Here is a 15,636-nt window from a genome sequence, read left to right on the forward strand (position 1 = left end):
CTGTTTTTTATATACGTGTTGTATGAATACGGTGGCGGCACAGTGGGCACGGCGTTTTGAAGATATCCTACTTTGCTTTATGAACTGTCAGCGTAATTCAAATGATCGTTCTCTACATTGTTGAAGGAATTGAACATGGGATAGCATGCTGGTGCATACCCCTTTAGAGACGGCGAAGTGACTGGCGCAGACACCAGACCAACAAGGGCTCGAGCGCTTGCTTTTGATTGAACATTTACATTTACAGTACCGAGGATATAGTTTAAGCACCAATAGCCTTAAATTGACTGTTTGCATATATATTGATCATTTCATTTCCTTAGTGCTTACTTTGAGCTATCTATTTGGATATTACCCCAACAGCCGCTTACTCCTCCGCAATCTTGAGGACCACCTTACCCAAGTACTTACCCTGGAGCATACCCAACCATCCCTCAGCCGCGTTATCAATACCATCCACGATGCCGAACTTCGTGACAATCGACCCCTCCTTGATCCACTTGCTCACATTCTCATCGCGCTCCTTCGCATAAACAGGTCCCATATCTGGGTCTCCAACGATAAATCCGCGAATCGTCAGTCGCTTCGCGACGATCTGCATAAGGTTGCGGACGTGGTACTTCTTCTCATCTGGCAAGTTGTACTCGGCGACCATTCCGCAGCCGATGATGCGACCCTTGTCGTTCAAGGCGTCAATGGCGGCCTCGAGGTGCTCTCCACCGACATTCTCGTAGTAGATGTCGATTCCGTTCGGTGCTAGCCTCTTGAGTGCCTCGCCTGGCTTCTCGTTCTTGTAGTTGAAGCCCTCGTCGAACTTCAAGTCGTCCTTGATGAACTTCAACTTCTCATCCGAGCCTACAGATCCAATAACCGTCAATCCCTCGCGCTTGGCAAGCTGGCCAACAATCTGGCCAACAGCTCCCGACGCGGCAGAGATAAAGATCGTCTCTCCCTTCTTCGGCTTTCCAATGTCATAGAAACTCGAGTACGCGGTCAAGCCAGGCATGCCGAGCGGGCCAGTGAACTCCTTCAGGTCGAGTCCAAGCGGGTTCTCGAGTTTCCTGATACCATACGCCTTCAGCGCCGCCTCCGACAGCGTGGAGTACTCCTCAATCGGCATGATCCCGATAACCAAATCGCCCTTCTTGTACTCTGGCAGCCCCGACGCCAGCACCGTTGCGATACCGCCGCCCTGCATGGGCTGGCCGAGTGTGAAGGGCGGGCTGTAGGACTTGACCTCCGGCTTGCGCATGCGGCCGCGCTGGTAGGGGTCGAAGGAGGCATAGATGTGCTTGAAGGTGATGGCGCCCTCGGGGGCTTTCTCGAGGTCGAAGTCGCGGGCCTCGACTTTGAAGTGCTTCCCTGGGACGGGAACGCCCTCTGGGGCTTCCTTGTAGATGAGGCCCTTGTTCTGAACCATTGCTGCGGTGTTTAGGGATCTAATGGGTGTGGTAGGCGGGGTAATTGGTGAGGCCGGAATGCTTTGGCTTGCGGAATATGGTAGGTTCTTGGGTATGATAATGGGATAGATGACGACAGAGGGGACAGAGAAGCTTAATATATAACAGAGATCATTGATTACAAAATGGACGAGGGGCGGCAGGTGTGGGACACGTCTCAAACCAAGCCACCAGCCAATACTTACAGCACTATTAGCTCATCAACTACGCGTGGCAACGAGCGGGACAATATCTCATGGTATGGAGACGGCAATTGTGGAAATCGATAAAACGTTGAGCTGCGGGGGTTTGGCTTTGTAATCCATTAGAACTGCATAGAATGCAGGGCCATGTAAGTTACTATTTCTATTCTAGACGCGGGGAGTAGATAGGCCGTGGGTGACGTTTCTATCGTCGATTGTCTATGCAAAATAATGCGCCGAGGCTCATTGATATCAACCCCGCCATATGACGCAATGAATGACTAAACACATTGCAAAAAAATATCAACAACTCTCTCATATACGGACAGTGTCTATTTTCTTGGCGGCTTCGGATATAAACAAGTACGGCCGTATACCGTGAAGAATATTTCGATAAGGGGAGTATCTAATAAATTTGAAATCATGTTGGGATGCCGAGGTAGCATTTCGACAAGCCTTTGCCCCTGCATAGGCCCTGAGCGGCGGCACCGTAGTACAGTACAGTAAGCACCTAAACTTTGGGTCCTGCGATACGCGACAATTTCTAGAATAGTCTGAGACAAAAATAAATTTTATATCTCTCACCGAACGTTCCACAAGTCGCGCTACGGTCCCCTCGGACGTCCGATGGAAAGAGTACGGCAGTTGATTTCATCTGCCGAGAGCTGTCTATATGCAAGGGTAATATTTTTATAGTATTGTACAGTATTATCATGCCGAGGCTTATTTGTAGTACAAGCCTTATTGGTAGGCTTGCTCCAGTTTAATAAGAATGCTCCGTAACTGTGCAGGCGTCACATTGACCTGCTTAAGGTCACCTTCCGTAAACTCAAGTGGATCGGCATCGGCCTCGGAGGAACTCAACAAGTCCGCAGAGTTCTCGCCCTTAATGGCTTCCAGGAGCTCTTGCTTAATCACTTTCTGTGATCCTGAAACGCCTCGGAAGTCAACAGTGATGTGGCGTCCGTCCTCGACATTGCTCTTCCCTACCACGGCAATGATGCCGTAGTGCTTCCTCATTGCCTCTGAGATCTTCTTCTTCACGGAGCGTGGCGTGGTGTCGAGGTCAACTCCAAACACGGGACTATGCATGCCGCGTGCTTGAGCTTTGGTTCCAGATTTCGGCATCCCCTGGATTTCATTGATCGCATCTGAGGCAAATGCTACCACAGACGGGTCGTCGTTGACCGTGATGACCATGACCTGCTTAGTGTTCAACCAGAACGGCCATCGTCCATTGTAATGCTCAATAAGAAGAGCCATGAAGCGTTCAACGGACCCCAAGACGGCGCGATGAATCATGACCGGCCTTACTGGGCCAGAAACAGCGAGCAGCTCCGGGTCAGTTGTAGTTAAACCCTTCTGCTCAAGTTCAGGAGCCGGCGCTGTATACTGCAATTCGAATCTCTTCGGCAGCTGGAAATCCAATTGGATTGTGGCTGTCTGATGCTCCTTCCCGTCCGAATCTTTCAGAATAATATCGATCTTCGGGCCATAGAAAGCGCCATCTCCCTCATTGACACTCCAGACTTGTCCACTGGCATCGAGCGCTTCTCGCAAAGCTGACTCCGCGCCATCCCACTCCTCCGCGGTCCCAATATAATGATCCTTAGGTCGTGTAGATAATGCCAGCCTATACGGGCCAAGCTTGAACGTTTCGTAAGCCATCTGCACAAAATCCAGCGTCTTTGAGATCTCCTCGGCAACCTGTGACGGCCTGCAGAAAATATGCCCATCGTCCTGGTGGAAGCGGCGAACTCTCGTCAATCCGCTCAAGGCGCCCGATATTTCGTTTCTATGGAGAGGACTGAAATCCGAGAATCGTATCGGCAAGTCGCGGAAGCTCCGTTGTTTCGAGGCGAAGAGTATACAATGCCCGGGACAGTTCATCGGCTTGAGACCGAATTCCTCGTCCTGGCCAACCTGCTTGCCCTCAGCCTCCCCTGAGGCTCCACGGCCGGTCACCGAGAACATGTCCTCCGCATAGTTCTCCCAATGCCCAGATTTCTCCCATAGGGACTTCTTATATATGGTCGGCGATATAACTTCCTGGAACCCAAACTGTGCATACTGCGCTTTCAGGAACGAAGTCAATCGGTTAAATATCCGCGTGCCATTCGGCAAAAAGAGAGGTGACCCAGGGCTGTATATCGAGGTCGTGAATAGCTCCTGGTCAATAGCCAGTTGTCGATGATCGGCTGGGGGTATTGGTGGATCGGCGACAGCCTTCACTTTCGACTTCGAATTCTTTGCCGGCTTTGCGTCGCAGGAGGAGCAGTAAGCCTTGTAAATGTTAGGTTGCTGCACCCTCCTTGCGTTGGCGCATGGCTGCCGTGAGCCATTCCGCAGTAACTGTATGGCTCTCGAGGAGCGCATCACGAAATCCTTGAGCTCCAACCACAGAAGATCCCACTGCCTCCAGTCGCGTCGAGTCTCAATAATTTTGGACAGACCCCTGTCATAAGTCACGTGGTTGGAGCCTAGACCCCTGGCTCGTGACCTTGGTGGACATGACACCTCAAGTCACCCGCCGACGTCACACTTTAAGAGGCGCGCGCTTCACGGTGGCTGGTGGTTGCATCCATACAAAGTATTATTCAAATGGTTGGTTGAGGTAACAGGCAGGCTATGGTTCTATTTCTTCTTCCTAAACTCTCCTACATCAACCTATTTGCTCTCTTTTACGAAATTTCCTTCTCCATTTGTGCTATTCCTAACTGAAGTTGACATTTATGAAGCCTGCTGTGGCCTAAATAACAGCCAAATAATATCTTCACGCCAGAACTCAAAGTTTCACATGCCTTTAGAAGACTCCTGGCTGGTAGAAGGGGACGATGATGTCCGCAAGGAAGGGTCTGAGAGATCAGTGAAAGAGGAGGAGTACGTCATTCCGCGACACGACACAAAGCAAGACACAAAGGCGACTCGGCGGCCAAAGAGGACCACGAGGTCGCCTGACCCTGAGTTCATTATGCCATCCCTTGATTACAGGGCAATAGATGGCTCATGGGAGGGTCTTTCTAGCGGGGCGTCCCGTTCTGAAGGGAACCCTCAAAGGCGGAAGTCGAGTACTCCGGAGAAACAACCAGACGCGAGGCGACGGAGCTCGCGTCAAGCTGCACAAAATGGAAGTCCTCAGAAGCGTTCGCGTCCACCAAATGTCCAACCACCACAGCGCCCTGCCGAAGGTGCTGGGTCTGAATTTCTAGACGTTTTAGCCGGCCACGCCACGGCTATGGTGTCATTTGTACTGGACGTGCTGGGGAAGAGCCTCCGGATTCTCAAGACGCCCATCTCATATGCACTTGCTGTTTGGCTGTTGCTCGGCCTCAGTATTATGATGCGGAATTTCCTCACTAATTCTATTTACTCTTCGCTGTCGCCATTATGTCGTATCCCAGGCACCTCGCTTCTTAACCTTCCTTTCTGCCCTTCAGGTGGCTATGATTCGAAGTCTGGTCCGTCACCAGCGGCGGAGTTTGACCAGCTGATCTCTGTCCAAGGGAAGTTTGAGGAGGTGCTCGATGAGAGTGCAGCTGGGGTGTCACTTCCTATGGATATGAAGCGAGGGGAGGCGTCCATTCGAGACCTACGACAGCTGGTGAGGTACAGCCAGTTGCATTCAAAGAACGAGCTTGTTCTGGAGTTCGACGGATTTATAGAAACAGCAAGGATTGCCTCGTACGATCTTCAAAAGTTCAACAGCCACATCGGAAGAGCTGTTGATAATGTGCTTGCTACAACCCGGTGGACGACACGAGTGCTTGAGGGCATCCAGATCCGAGATGCTTCTCAAGGAGCAATCAACAATTTCGCGAATAGCTTCGCCAATAAGCTCCTCGCGCCGTTCCAGCCTGTCAAGTTCACTGAATCAGTGCTGCTCGACCAATACATCAAGCACACTCAAATCGTCGAAGAGGAGATCATGAAGCTGATTGATGAGGCTCAAGCCCTACTGATGATTCTGAACAGCCTCGAAGACCGACTCGAAGTCATCCATGGAATCGTGACCCGCGACGGCCACCACGCGATCGCCCAGAGGGAAGAGCTCCTCTCCGAGCTCTGGACCATGGTCGGCGGCAACAGAGGCAAACTCAGCAAAACAAACCGGCAGCTCAATCTCCTCAGGCAAGTAGGAGTATACCGAAAGATTGCCTATGGCCACGTCTCAGCCACCATCCTCAAGCTGCAGCAAATTGGATCGGGGCTTGAGGATCTTCGGGAACGTGTTGGGTCGCCGGAGTTGTTACGGGATAGGATTGATATCCCGTTATCTGTGCATATTGAGAATATTCAGCGGGGCGTAGAGAGGTTGGAGGAGGGGAGGCAGAGCGCGCGGAAGTCGGAGAATGAACATATTGCGCAGACGCTGGAGAGGAGTAGGATAGAGGGCACGTTGATTGGGATAGACTAAGGTTGTGTTTGTATAGGTCTTGGGTGGGAAGGCAGGGGTCACTATTAGATAGGATACCTAGATAGAACCATAAATTGGTTAAACTCTCAAATCCAGAGCCGTCTTATAACTGTACTTCACTCTAGTTGCTACCATATGGCCACACTCCAGTCTTGTAAAACCTCACAGACACGACTCCCCGCTCCGGCTCTCACAGCGTTCAAGAACCTCACGGCTTATAGATACAAGCTTCACTCAATTGGGAGACTATCCATCCACCTATCCTACACATCCTACACGCGCTTCCGCGCAACCCAAGCGCCAATCTTAATACAGTAGCACACACAACCCAAACGCCCATCCATGCACACTCCCCACCCCTTACCGATGCCTATCCTTACTCAACTGCCCCTCATCACTCTTCGGGAACCCCCCCACCCTCTCCGCATTCCTCAACACCGCCTTCCCCTTCTCCCCCTCCCGATCCGCCTCCGGCAATCCCCACCACTCCCTATGAAACTTCTCCTGCTCCTTCCGCCGCCTATCCTTCGCCTCGCGGTCTTTCTGTCGTTGAAGCCGCAGCCCGAACCACTCTTCTCGCGCGTTATCTTGTTCCGCTTGCGTGGCGTGCGCAATCATACAGCTGTTCATTCCTAGGCGTTGGGCGCGACACGCGAAGGGCGCTGTGAATGTCCTGCCGACAGCGCATTCTGCGAATTCTGGGAGAAACCGGAGTTAGCTAAGTGCACACGACCTCCCCCCGCGGAGCTGGACAATTGACCCAGCAGCTCGGGGGAAGTAACAGTAGCAGGAGCGAAAAACGAACCTTTAATCTCCGCCGCGCAAAGGGCGCGCACACGCGCAAAATACAGGTCCCGCACCTGCGTCTCCTGGCCCGCGGACAACGGTAACGGGTTCCGCGAGGGCATGGGGAGGCGCTCTACCGGCTCTACCGGTTCGGCGGTTGGGAGGGGCGCCATTGCCGCTCGTGTGTCGGTGTGAGAGGGTGAGAGAGAGGGCCGCCTTTGCGGGGTGTTGTTGGGGGAGGGAGGGCGCTGGTGGTGTTGCTGGCTGGCTGGCGAACTGGGGATGGGGTCGGGATTGGATTTACATACAGATATAATTGTCGCTGGAGCTGGAGGTGCAGGGGGAGGAGTTGGGCTAGTTTCCGCGGCGGGGCGGAGAATTTGGGGTGCTGTGGGGCTTGGCGGGCGGTGTGGTGTGTGGTAGTAGTAAATTTTGGGATGGGCGATAAGAGAAATAATATATCGCGAGGTTGAACGAGTAGTATTCAACTTCAACTTCATACCTTCGATTCTACACGAATTACTACGACGAAACTCTTGAACACATCCTTGATTCTATATCTCTGGCGCCGCACAATCTATTCCTGATACTTGATACACAGCCATCGCCATGTCGTCGATGCGAAATGCGGTTCAGCGCCGCCCGCATCGTGAGCGAGGACAACCTGAAGAGCGCGCAAAATGGGGATTATTAGAGAAACACAAGGTAACTCCCCCCATCCCCTCTCCCCTCCAATCCCACAAGCACCCCCTCTAACATGCCACCCCCCAGGACTACTCCGCTCGCGCGCGCGACTTCAACGCCAAAAAAACCAAACTCAAAGCCCTCCGGCAAAAAGTCCTCGACAAAAACCCCGATGAATTCTACTTCGGCATGGTCTCTCAAAAAGGCCCCACCACATCCGGGAAGAACAGTACCGGTACACTAAACGGCGATAAGGGGAACAAAGTCCTTGACCAGGACGCGGTGCGGTTGTTCAAGACGCAGGATTTGGGGTATGTGAGGACGATGAGGAATAAGACTGCGAAGGAGGTTGAGAGTCTGAGGAGGAGAGTGGTGGGGATTGAGGGGGAGGGGAGGAGGGTGGTGTTTGTGGAGGGGGAGGGGGAGAGGGGGGAGAGGATGGGGGGGGATGAGGAGAGGGAGGATAGGGAGGAGGAGAAGGGGGAGGAGGAGGGGGAGAAGAGGTTGAGGAGGGTGAGGGAGAAGGAGGCGGGGAAGTTGGAATCGATGCTGGAGATTGCGGAGAAGAGGTTAGAAGCGCTGACGGAGGCGGAGGAGGCGCTGGATTTGCAGAGGAAGAAGATGGGGAAGACGATGAGTGTTGGGGGGGTTACGAAGGGGGGGGTCAAGTTCAAGGTTAGGGAGAGGAAGAAGTAGGGTGTGTGTGTGTGTGTATGATGGGAAGATGAAAATATTGATACGATTTCCTAGGTAGTTGAGCTATGGACTACTTTCATGACAAGACTATGAGAGTCTAAAAACTCCAAAACTCCGTGACCCCCTTCCGTGCCCATGACGCCTTACATCACGCTCTATGTACTAAAGAAACAATGAAATTAACGTGCAGTCATCCAGCTGCTCAAATCAGCCAAGCTAATTCAGCCCCTTCTTCGTCAGACATCCGCTGATAGAAATAATCACACTCGCCAACGTCTTCACCGTAAATGTCAAGATCCACACCACAAACTTCAGCGCCCAAAACAGCACCTTCAGCACCCCCTTCGTCGGCTTTGGCAGATTAGCCTTCTCCTTATCCGATAGGCTCTGCTGGCTCTCGAGATCCATCTCCATCTCCTCAATCTTCGGCTTCTTCGTCTTAGCTGCCGGCGGCGCCGTTGTTGGTGGCGCCTCAAAGCGCTCGATATTGTGCGTCTTCTCCTCCGCTAGAGCCACAATCATGACTGCGCAGATCGCAACATCAACGAGGAAGAAACTATCAATCCGCGCAGCGACTCCAGTATCGACCTCGAGGTACCCACCCCCTGACCCATCGCGCGTCAGCTTCACCATGTTATGCGGTAGCTCCGGGTGCTCGAGCGTGTACTCGACACGCGACCAAGCGGGCGATGAGGCGATGGTGACGCAGAACGGCGTCGACATGGACGGGTGTACAAGGTAGTACTTCTCGGTGTCATTATCCCAGACAAGGCGACCGCATTCGAATTCCGCAGCTGCGCGGGCGGTGTCCTCGCTAGGGTTATTGTTCTTAGCGACCATGTCAAGGGCCATAGCGGCTGCGGCGCGGGGGTAGAGAAGGGCGACGAGGCCATCGCTAGGGGGAAGGCGGCGTTGCGGGTCTTCGAGGGCGGTGGTGAGGACTTCCACGCCGGCGGGGTCTTTATCTTTGTTCTTTGATCCGCCTATGAGGGGGGATGAGCTCTTGGCGAGGGCTTTGTTTGGGTCATGTCGCGTCATTGCTATCAGGGCAGAGGTGGATGTTGGGTCGAGGCGGAGAGTGTAGAAGGGGTGGGTAGCGGAGGAGAGGGTGTGGACGGGTTCTTCGACTGCACTCGTCATTTTCAGACAGAATGAGCGGCCCTCGCTCGCTGATACCCTCCAGCCGTTTGTCACCTTCCACAGCTGCTTCAGCTCTTCTGTGGAGCATGTCGTTGGCGGCGTTGGGATCTCGGTCACTGTTCTGCGAGGGCCCGTAGGCATACCGAGGGGTGTTCGACCCGATCCGCTGCCAGCTGAGTATGGACTTCTGCTGATAGCCGATTGAGGGATATGAGTGGGGCTGGTTTGTGTTGGATAATAGTCTTGTTGCTCAAGAGGAACATCCGGGTTATATCGAGGAAATATCGATCGGATCATGGGCTGTTGACTTGAGCCTGCCGCATTGTTCTGGAGCGGTGGCTTCGCAATGGAGCTGCGTGAAGAATTGCTGTGGCTCCTGACAAGAGTCGGGGCTTCTGAGAACGCTGTTTGGGACCTTGGGATCTCTGATCCAAAGGGATTCGGTGAATTGCGGCCACCCATCGCAGATTGTGGACTGTCGAAAACAGAGTGCTTGTTGCTCATTGCAGACTGACGGCCATCGATGGGTGCATCGGGTGTTTTTGGGCGACTCGACGAGGCCTCCTCAGCTTGTCCTGGCTGAATGGCCCCACGTCGGGTGCTATACTTCCCTTGGCTCTTCTTTGTTGGCGGGGGAGGAAACAACTGTAATCCCGCATTCGCAGTCATCTTGATATGCGTCTAGTATACCGGATACTAATCAGATGAAGGGAAGAGAAGACGACTTCCAGCGCCCAGGATATGTATATGAAGAAGAATACAACAGCAGCACGCCCCCTCCATGAAGAACAGAGAGCCACTTGTGGCAGATATATGAGAGAAATCTGACAACCTACCTAGGGAATGCACACTTCGACTTACTAGTGAGGGGTTCAAGGGTCGGGCGTCCGAGACGCATGCACAAGGAGGCGCCTGCAACCCGCATTCCTCGAGACATTCTGCGCAATGGGACGACATGTGTCGACGAGCATGGTCAATGAGGACAAGGGAAACTCAAAATAGAATGTCGCATTTGGCTGGGGGGTTGGGAAAGGCGGATAAGTGGACGGAGGGGATATGTCGACCCTGGTGCCAGCGCTTAGAGACATAATGTGATAGCGGTGTTGATTGGTCCAGAATTGATTCAAGCGCCCAGGGAGACATAAGGGCGGGAAACAACATGTTTATTGCCATTTTCAGTCTTCAGTCTTTCGGTCTTGGCTGTCATTCGCGGTCTTTGCATTTCAAGCTGACAGGTGCATTTGTGCACATACTATTGATGACAGCGTCTATGATAACGTGGAGTTGTTGCCGTTGAGCTCCACCAAATACCTGGTTTCGAGTCACGTGGTTAAGATATGATTGGATCACGTGATTTATCACTGCAAAAAAGATGCAAGGCTGAAAACAAACAGGACAGACAGACCAACCAACAACCCCTCCCTTACAGTCCAACTTACTCAAGTACCTCCACAGATATAATGTGCACTCAATCTCGCCCTGTCTCAGCATTTCTTCCTACTTAAAGCTATATAATTGTACTGTAGGAAATGCTGACCACATATACGTACTTGTATTGACTGTCGTGTAATGTTGTACCCGCAATTTCTACACTTCTAAAGCGACATATCATATAGTGAGGCAAATAAAGCAAGGTACAAGTATGGTACATGTAGTCCCAGGACAAGAAGCGGTGTCGGCGGGGTACTCGATCACAACCCACCAATTTTGAGGCGGTGAGTCTGAGTCACGGCTGGCAGAATTCCCCAACCAAGTCACAGTGCATCTCTAGAAGAGTCATTTCTTTTGAACTTTTCTCCACGCAAAACAATAATAACCTATTCAATTGCAACTCCAAAATGTCTGGAATAACTCTTCATCTCCGCTCTGAGTGTATGCACCCCTCCTCGCTCTCCCACAGACTGCAATTGCTAACGCCCCCCCGCAGGCAAGGCGCTCGAGCACCGCTCCGCCCTCACTCCCACCACCACCAAGGCCCTCCTCGATGCCGGCTACACCGTGCGCATTGAGCGCAGCCCAGAGCGCATTTTCGACGATGCCGAGTTCGAGGCCGTAGGAGCGACACTCGTGCCCGAGAACACCTGGCGCGAAGCCCCCGCCGACCACATCATCCTTGGCCTCAAGGAGCTCCCAGAGGAAGACTGTGAGTCACCACGAACCAGAATCAACACATCTATTTATCCCATACTGACCGAAATCCAGTCCCATTGAAGCACGTTCACATCCAATTCGCCCACTGCTACAAGAACCAAGGCGGTTGGGAATCCGTCCTCTCCCGCTTCCCCCGCGGCAACGGCACGCTCCTGGACCTCGAATTCCTGGTCGATGAGCGCGGCCGCCGCGTCGCTGCTTACGGCTTCCACGCTGGATTCGCCGGCGCTGCTCTCGCCCTCGAGAACTGGGCTTGGCAACTCACCCACTCCGAGCCTTTCCCAGGCGTCACCGCCTACCCCAACGAGACTGCGCTGATTGCCGATGTCAGGAAGGCCATCGCTGAGGGCGCCGCGAAGACGGGAAGCCAGCCACGCATCCTGGTTATTGGTGCGCTGGGAAGGTGTGGATCTGGTGCCGTGGAGCTGTGCAGGCGCGCGGGCATCCCGGAGGATAATATCGTGAAGTGGGATATGGCTGAGACTGCTAAGGGCGGGCCATTCAAGGAGATCATCGAGAGCGATATCTTCGTGAACTGCATTTACCTGAACTCTAAGATCCCCAGCTTTGTGGATTACGAGAGCTTGGATACGGCGGATCGCAAGCTGTCGGTTATCTGCGATGTCAGCGCTGATACTACCAACCCAAATAACCCCGTCCCGGTTTACACTGTCGCTACGACGTTTGATAAACCTACGGTCCCGGTTGAGGTTAAGCAGGAGCCCAAGTTGAGCGTTATCAGCATTGATCACTTGCCTTCGCTGCTGCCGAGAGAGGCGAGCGAGGCGTTTGGAAATGATCTCCTCCCGAGCTTGTTGGAGCTGAAGGACTGGAAGAATGTCCCGGTCTGGCAGCGCGCGGAGAAGCTGTTCCAGGATAAGGTCGCTACGCTGCCAAAGGAGTATCTGCAGTAGAGAGTTTTGGTGTAGATTTAGAGGGAGTTTGTAGAGTTTAGACAAAATGACTGAAATGAAATACCACACTTTACATCCAAGCTTACCGGTTTCCAATTTGAGTGTAACAATGCGCCAGTACCAGAAGTCATATATAGCTAATTTCAAAATCAATATCGATTCGATTTCCCATCCAATCCCCTAATTTTCAGTAACTCAGCCTCAAGGGTCCATCCCTTCATTTCGTCGAAAAAAATTCCCGTGACTCGCTTCATCCACCACCAAAAAAGTTATCACCAAAAACAATCACCCCGCCTCACCCCGCCATCAGCTGGAACGAAATAAACTTACCCCTCACCCCCTCTCCCCGCGCAAATAAAAATGGCAAATTCAAAGTAAGAAATCCAAAAATCAAACCTGTATACTCCCAGCGATCTAATACAAGGATAGATATGAATACGTCAAATCCTTTGAGCAGCCTGATTTGCTCTTACCAAACACGTGGATCGTGATACGGATTGATGGACGGGGATTCCATAAGTAGCATACCCCCCCAGGCGCACTATTTAGTAGTAATACTATGAGGGTATACTGACATACTGGCAGATTCTCAGATAAATATGCGTTCAAGAAACCGAATGATCGCCGCGCGCTGGATCTCATGAACGCCGCTGCGGAGAGGGTGCTGATTGAACTGCCGGATGTGGTTGTGGCGTATGGGATTAGTGATGAGTATAGGTATGTCTCCCCATGTATGGGAGTGACAATGGGAGTGTGCGATCTTATCTGATATGGTGAGTAGTTTCGTGCTGCATAGATCATGCACACTATTCGAGCGACGATCGAGGTAAGTCACCCATCATCATCTTCCCAGCGATGCCAGTGACAAACATGCTCATACTGCCGCAGTAAACTCGTCACAACAATCGTCTCCATGTTCTCAGCATACTACGTCCACCTCTGGCCCTCCTTCTTCCCCTACTCGCCACTCACGTTCCCGCTTCCAGGCTTTGATGGGAGGGCGGTGCAGTATCCGACGGTCCAGAATTTGAGGGATTATATGAGTTGGAGGCAGGTTGACTGTAAGTTCTTCTTTGCCGGTTTGGGTAGGGGTGTGTGCTGATGGGGGTTTGTGTCTAGGTCATATTAATAATCTGTATAATACGACGTTTTGGACGTTGATACAGCAGGGGGGTATGGATGCGAAGGCTGCGGAGGCGGAGTTAGCGGTAAGTTTTTGCTATTTCTTGATATTTGAGGAATTTTGCTGATCATATATAGGGCACGCTGGCGGCGGATAAGAATGAGATATTGTTCTCGAGGTTTGGGATGAATTACAATAATGAGCCTGATATTTACAAGAAGGGGAGTATAGTTTTCCGAGATGTAAGTGCGCCCCAGACCGATGGCAGTTTTCAATATTCTTACAAAGTTTCTAGTATGAATTAGTAGAGGCTACCACATCTTCGCCAGCGCTCAACGAGGAAGCTCTGACGGCCCCAGAAATAGCTCTATCAAAAACACAGGCAGAGAAGGAGAGGAAAGCAAGGCAGAAGGCAAAGGTCGTCGTTCAGCATGTTGATTTCATAAAGGATGACTTTTGGGAACAGAGGCCCTGGATATTATCTAATCGCCCCGGCAAGATAAAACGCGAGCCGTGAAATTCATACATATTCATCTCTATCCATCCAATCCACCGACCACCTTGCTGTGTCTATATGTGCCCAATAACAACCCCCGTCGCCGAAACGCCTGCAATGATTCGCTGATGCTGCTCGAGTGCCGCCGTAAAACATTAAATTCCAAAAGGGTAGACAGGACGAATGTCTAGTCTTTCCGCTTCTTCTTCTTCTTGTCGTCTTTTGAGGAGGGCGTATCGGAGGAGTCTTGGGACGCGGCGGCTTCGGCTTTGGATGCTTTCTTTAGCCGCCTCCGTTCTTTTCGCTGTGCTTTCGTCTCTACGGAATCGCTTTCGTCGGAAGGGGTATTCGACGATTCATTCGCGCTCGACTTCGCGCTCGACTTAGCCGCCCTCTTCGCCCTCTTCTCCAGCTTTCTCTCTCTTCTCTCCTCCTTCGTTTCCCCCTCCTTCCTCCTCTTCTTCTCCGCCTTCTTATCCACCGTCTCCTCTCCCATAGCCTCCACCTCAACCACCTCCTTCACACTCCCCACCAACGTCTCCCCCCTCACAAAACAAGCATACAAGCCCCCCGTCCCCACATACTTCCCACCCCCCCTTTTCACCATATCCAACCCTCCCCCCGTAACCGTCTGCACCACCTGCCCCTCCTTACTCGTATCCAGCCCCTGCAACGACTTATCAAACGCATTCATCCACCACATATCGCTCGTCCGATGCTGCTTCTTCCCCACACCAAGCGTATTCTGCTTCTGCGACACCAGCAGCGGGCGCGCGAGCCCGATCGAGTCGCTGTGCGCGTGCAGCGAGTGGCCGGAGCCGCGCCAGCCTTGCGAGGTGAGGAGGGCGTGCGCGTTCATCGTGGTGCGTTGGGCGCCGCGGGCGTGGTAAGATGGGATGGTGGATGAGGGAGTGCGGATTGAGAGATAAGGCTGGGAAAATAAAATTTTGGCGGGTATCGTTGGTGGTGGAGCCTAGCGGCCGCTGTTATCGCGGAGCTGGGCGCGCGTTGCTGGATTGGGGATCGGGCCGTGGACGACGTCGTCAACTACAAGGGGGAAATGTGATCCACGACGTCGTTGCGGATGGAGTACCGTGCTAGTCTTCTGCAGTTCTGCTTTGTTCATGGAGTATTGTATCTACTATTTAGTTAGTTAGGCACCTTACAGTATGAAACACTCATTTTGAAGTCAAATCAAGAGACTCCTGTGTGGCATGTCGCCGTTCATTTGGACCTCAATTACTGAACAACTCACGACGGCAACAGCGACAAAAGACGCACGATCACATCAAATTTGTTTATTTATATCTAGCATACACTCCCCTATTACTGTGACTTCTGGCTCCCCGCTTCATGACTAGGTATTAATGCACGATGTGCACCCAGCTCCACGTCTCCCTCGCGATATGTCACCTTAGCGTACTGGTATGAATAAGAATAGTGTCACTTCTCAGAACCTACAAAGAGGCAGAGAAGGAAAAAGTAAGTTGTGTCTCTTCCGCATTGCTGCAGAAACACTAAAGTCAACAAAGCCAGATCCAAACCCATCATGTTGATTGACTCAACAAAGACGAGCCTCACCGCCTCCAG

At 52.3% G+C, this 15,636-nt stretch overlaps 9 protein-coding genes across 9 annotated transcripts; 4 read left to right on the forward strand and 5 right to left on the reverse strand.

Annotated features, from left to right (window-relative positions):
- Positions 1-294: 294 nt before the first annotated feature.
- VE01_05691 (uncharacterized protein) lies at positions 295-1,697 on the reverse strand. The gene has a single exon (XM_018275152.2). The coding sequence runs from the start codon at positions 1,418-1,420 to the stop codon at positions 368-370; it is 1,053 nt and encodes a 350-aa protein (XP_018130162.1). The 5' UTR covers positions 1,421-1,697; the 3' UTR covers positions 295-367.
- A 17-nt stretch (positions 1,698-1,714) lies between these two features.
- Positions 1,715-4,051, reverse strand: VE01_05692 (uncharacterized protein). The gene has a single exon (XM_018275153.2). The coding sequence runs from the start codon at positions 4,016-4,018 to the stop codon at positions 2,384-2,386; it is 1,635 nt and encodes a 544-aa protein (XP_018130161.1). The 5' UTR covers positions 4,019-4,051; the 3' UTR covers positions 1,715-2,383.
- Positions 3,914-6,157, forward strand: VE01_05693 (uncharacterized protein). Its single transcript, XM_018275154.2, has one exon. It carries the CDS (start codon positions 4,440-4,442, stop codon positions 6,054-6,056), a length of 1,617 nt encoding a protein of 538 aa, XP_018130160.1. The 5' UTR covers positions 3,914-4,439; the 3' UTR covers positions 6,057-6,157.
- Positions 6,158-6,170: 13 nt separating this feature from the next.
- Positions 6,171-7,126, reverse strand: VE01_05694 (uncharacterized protein). Its single transcript, XM_018275155.2, has 2 exons — positions 6,862-7,126; positions 6,171-6,754 (listed from the first exon to the last, which is right to left on the reverse strand). The coding sequence occupies exons 1-2, from the start codon at positions 7,013-7,015 to the stop codon at positions 6,417-6,419; spliced, it is 492 nt and encodes a 163-aa protein (XP_018130167.1). The 5' UTR covers positions 7,016-7,126; the 3' UTR covers positions 6,171-6,416.
- Positions 7,127-7,302: 176 nt separating this feature from the next.
- VE01_05695 (uncharacterized protein) lies at positions 7,303-8,307 on the forward strand. Its single transcript, XM_018275156.2, has 2 exons — positions 7,303-7,547; positions 7,614-8,307. The coding sequence occupies exons 1-2, from the start codon at positions 7,452-7,454 to the stop codon at positions 8,220-8,222; spliced, it is 705 nt and encodes a 234-aa protein (XP_018130166.1). The 5' UTR covers positions 7,303-7,451; the 3' UTR covers positions 8,223-8,307.
- Positions 8,245-10,196, reverse strand: VE01_05696 (uncharacterized protein). Its single transcript, XM_018275157.2, has one exon. The coding sequence runs from the start codon at positions 10,029-10,031 to the stop codon at positions 8,439-8,441; it is 1,593 nt and encodes a 530-aa protein (XP_018130165.1). The 5' UTR covers positions 10,032-10,196; the 3' UTR covers positions 8,245-8,438.
- An 814-nt stretch (positions 10,197-11,010) lies between these two features.
- On the forward strand, positions 11,011-12,508 carry LYS1_2 (Saccharopine dehydrogenase). The gene is made up of 3 exons (XM_018275158.2): positions 11,011-11,234; positions 11,290-11,505; positions 11,565-12,508. The coding sequence occupies exons 1-3, from the start codon at positions 11,201-11,203 to the stop codon at positions 12,425-12,427; spliced, it is 1,113 nt and encodes a 370-aa protein (XP_018130164.1). The 5' UTR covers positions 11,011-11,200; the 3' UTR covers positions 12,428-12,508.
- Positions 12,509-12,702: 194 nt separating this feature from the next.
- Positions 12,703-14,089, forward strand: THG1 (tRNA-His guanylyltransferase). The gene is made up of 8 exons (XM_018275159.2): positions 12,703-12,801; positions 12,857-12,946; positions 13,013-13,144; positions 13,209-13,253; positions 13,316-13,488; positions 13,547-13,635; positions 13,688-13,792; positions 13,846-14,089. The coding sequence occupies exons 1-8, from the start codon at positions 12,788-12,790 to the stop codon at positions 14,065-14,067; spliced, it is 870 nt and encodes a 289-aa protein (XP_018130169.1). The 5' UTR covers positions 12,703-12,787; the 3' UTR covers positions 14,068-14,089.
- VE01_05699 (uncharacterized protein) lies at positions 13,957-14,917 on the reverse strand. The gene has a single exon (XM_018275160.2). The coding sequence runs from the start codon at positions 14,903-14,905 to the stop codon at positions 14,234-14,236; it is 672 nt and encodes a 223-aa protein (XP_018130168.1). The 5' UTR covers positions 14,906-14,917; the 3' UTR covers positions 13,957-14,233.
- Positions 14,918-15,636: the final 719 nt, after the last annotated feature.

This window comes from Pseudogymnoascus verrucosus (genome assembly GCF_001662655.1).
Source record: "Pseudogymnoascus verrucosus strain UAMH 10579 unplaced genomic scaffold scaffold_23, whole genome shotgun sequence".
In the NCBI taxonomy this organism is placed as follows: domain Eukaryota; kingdom Fungi; phylum Ascomycota; class Leotiomycetes; order Thelebolales; family Thelebolaceae; genus Pseudogymnoascus; species Pseudogymnoascus verrucosus.

Bases quoted from the DNA above. Each gene is read 5' to 3' on its own strand.
- VE01_05692 (XM_018275153.2), bottom strand. From the start codon at position 4,018: ATGCGCTCCTCGAGAGCCATACAGTTACTGCGGAATGGCTCACGGCAG.
- VE01_05695 (XM_018275156.2), top strand. From the start codon at position 7,452: ATGTCGTCGATGCGAAATGCGGTTCAGCGCCGCCCGCATCGTGAGCGA. The intron at 7,548-7,613 runs GTAACTCCCCCC...GCCACCCCCCAG, and splicing joins GATTATTAGAGAAACACAAG to GACTACTCCGCTCGCGCGCG.
- VE01_05693 (XM_018275154.2), top strand. From the start codon at position 4,440: ATGCCTTTAGAAGACTCCTGGCTGGTAGAAGGGGACGATGATGTCCGC.
- LYS1_2 (XM_018275158.2), top strand. From the start codon at position 11,201: ATGTCTGGAATAACTCTTCATCTCCGCTCTGAGT. The intron at 11,235-11,289 runs GTATGCACCCCT...GCCCCCCCGCAG, and splicing joins TCTTCATCTCCGCTCTGAGT to GCAAGGCGCTCGAGCACCGC. The intron at 11,506-11,564 runs GTGAGTCACCAC...ACCGAAATCCAG, and splicing joins GGAGCTCCCAGAGGAAGACT to TCCCATTGAAGCACGTTCAC.
- VE01_05699 (XM_018275160.2), bottom strand. From the start codon at position 14,905: ATGAACGCGCACGCCCTCCTCACCTCGCAAGGCTGGCGCGGCTCCGGC.
- VE01_05691 (XM_018275152.2), bottom strand. From the start codon at position 1,420: ATGGTTCAGAACAAGGGCCTCATCTACAAGGAAGCCCCAGAGGGCGTT.
- VE01_05696 (XM_018275157.2), bottom strand. From the start codon at position 10,031: ATGACTGCGAATGCGGGATTACAGTTGTTTCCTCCCCCGCCAACAAAG.
- VE01_05694 (XM_018275155.2), bottom strand. From the start codon at position 7,015: ATGGCGCCCCTCCCAACCGCCGAACCGGTAGAGCCGGTAGAGCGCCTC. The intron at 6,755-6,861 runs GTTCGTTTTTCG...GGTTTCTCCCAG, and splicing joins TTGCGCGGCGGAGATTAAAG to AATTCGCAGAATGCGCTGTC.
- THG1 (XM_018275159.2), top strand. The intron at 12,947-13,012 runs GTAGCATACCCC...ACATACTGGCAG, and splicing joins GATGGACGGGGATTCCATAA to ATTCTCAGATAAATATGCGT. The intron at 13,489-13,546 runs GTAAGTTCTTCT...GTTTGTGTCTAG, and splicing joins GAGTTGGAGGCAGGTTGACT to GTCATATTAATAATCTGTAT.